Raw genomic sequence first — 907 nt, 5'->3', positions numbered from 1 at the left:
CATATGAGCCACAGGCTGATTATTTTCTGGCTAACTACCAGATAGGTGAAGGCAGATTTTGTTTAAAAAGTCCTCTTTCCCAGGTCTTATAAGATACTTTATCATTTCTTTATTAATCCACACAACAATGCACTCTATGCTAGAGACTGAGGCTTGGGAAACTGTAGGGACCTGCCCATCGTACACAGAAAATGACAGCCAAGATTCAAACTAGTATTTGACCCTGATTTGGCCCTCGCTTACTCCATCGAGACTCACGTGCCTCAAAAGCACCTTAAATCCAACTTGGAATAATCTTCAAATCATCTTCAGGAACATTGGTGGGGACGGGGTGGGAGTATTTTATATTCATACCCCAAGGTGGATATACATCGATAAGGAACTACTGAATCCGGAATAGGATATACTTTCATGGTTCTGGTATTATAATGGCCAAACAATAAGGACAAAGACAGTGAAGAATAGGGTCTATCGGCCTTACCATTTATTCTGTGAATGGCTTTTAGAAGAAGGACACTTTCCAGGGGCAACACTCTAATGGGCACCTATCACACAACGGGCTGGAGTTCTGTTCCCTCCTCGTTCCTTAGTGAGTTCTCCTCCCCCTGTGCCCTCGTGTCTTTTAACTTGTTGATCCTTTTTACAAAACTCTGAAAAATAAAAGAAGGAGTTAGACCAGTGTTAGCTATCTGCACCAACCGCAACTATTTATTTGACCATATCATTTAGGGGAATTTAATCCTTAAAGTTTTCCCTGTTGAATTCAAGTTTTTTAGGGGGTAGATTCCCAAGTGGATTTGTAATCAGAAAAGTATAAATCCGAGAAAGAAGCCTCGGTTAGCTTCCTACCATCATCGGGAAGAATTTCTTTAGGCTAGATACAAATAAAGTGCTATTGTATTTTTAG

At 40.5% G+C, this 907-nt stretch overlaps 1 protein-coding gene across 5 annotated transcripts in view; it reads right to left on the bottom strand.

Annotated features, from left to right (window-relative positions):
* Positions 1 to 907, bottom strand: part of SLC44A3 (solute carrier family 44 member 3) — a 108,213-nt gene that overhangs the window by 10,093 nt on the left and 97,213 nt on the right. For 3 of the 5 annotated variants that reach the window (XR_006206388.1, XR_006206387.1, XR_006206386.1), the window contains exon 15: positions 482 to 650. Coding sequence is in view for 2 of the 5 variants with exons in the window: in XM_042952934.1 (XP_042808868.1) it covers positions 549 to 650 (102 nt within the window). In the remaining 3 variants the exon portion in view is untranslated. Of the gene's footprint in view, positions 1 to 138; positions 651 to 907 lie in introns of those variants that run through there. The other 2 variants (XM_042952934.1, XM_042952935.1) reach the window with 1 other exon arrangement.

This window comes from Panthera leo, chromosome C1 (genome assembly GCF_018350215.1).
Source record: "Panthera leo isolate Ple1 chromosome C1, P.leo_Ple1_pat1.1, whole genome shotgun sequence".
Lineage (NCBI taxonomy): Eukaryota > Metazoa > Chordata > Mammalia > Carnivora > Felidae > Panthera > Panthera leo.
The sequence above is the reverse complement of the archived record's forward strand: the minus strand, read 5'-3'. Positions and strand labels throughout refer to the sequence as shown.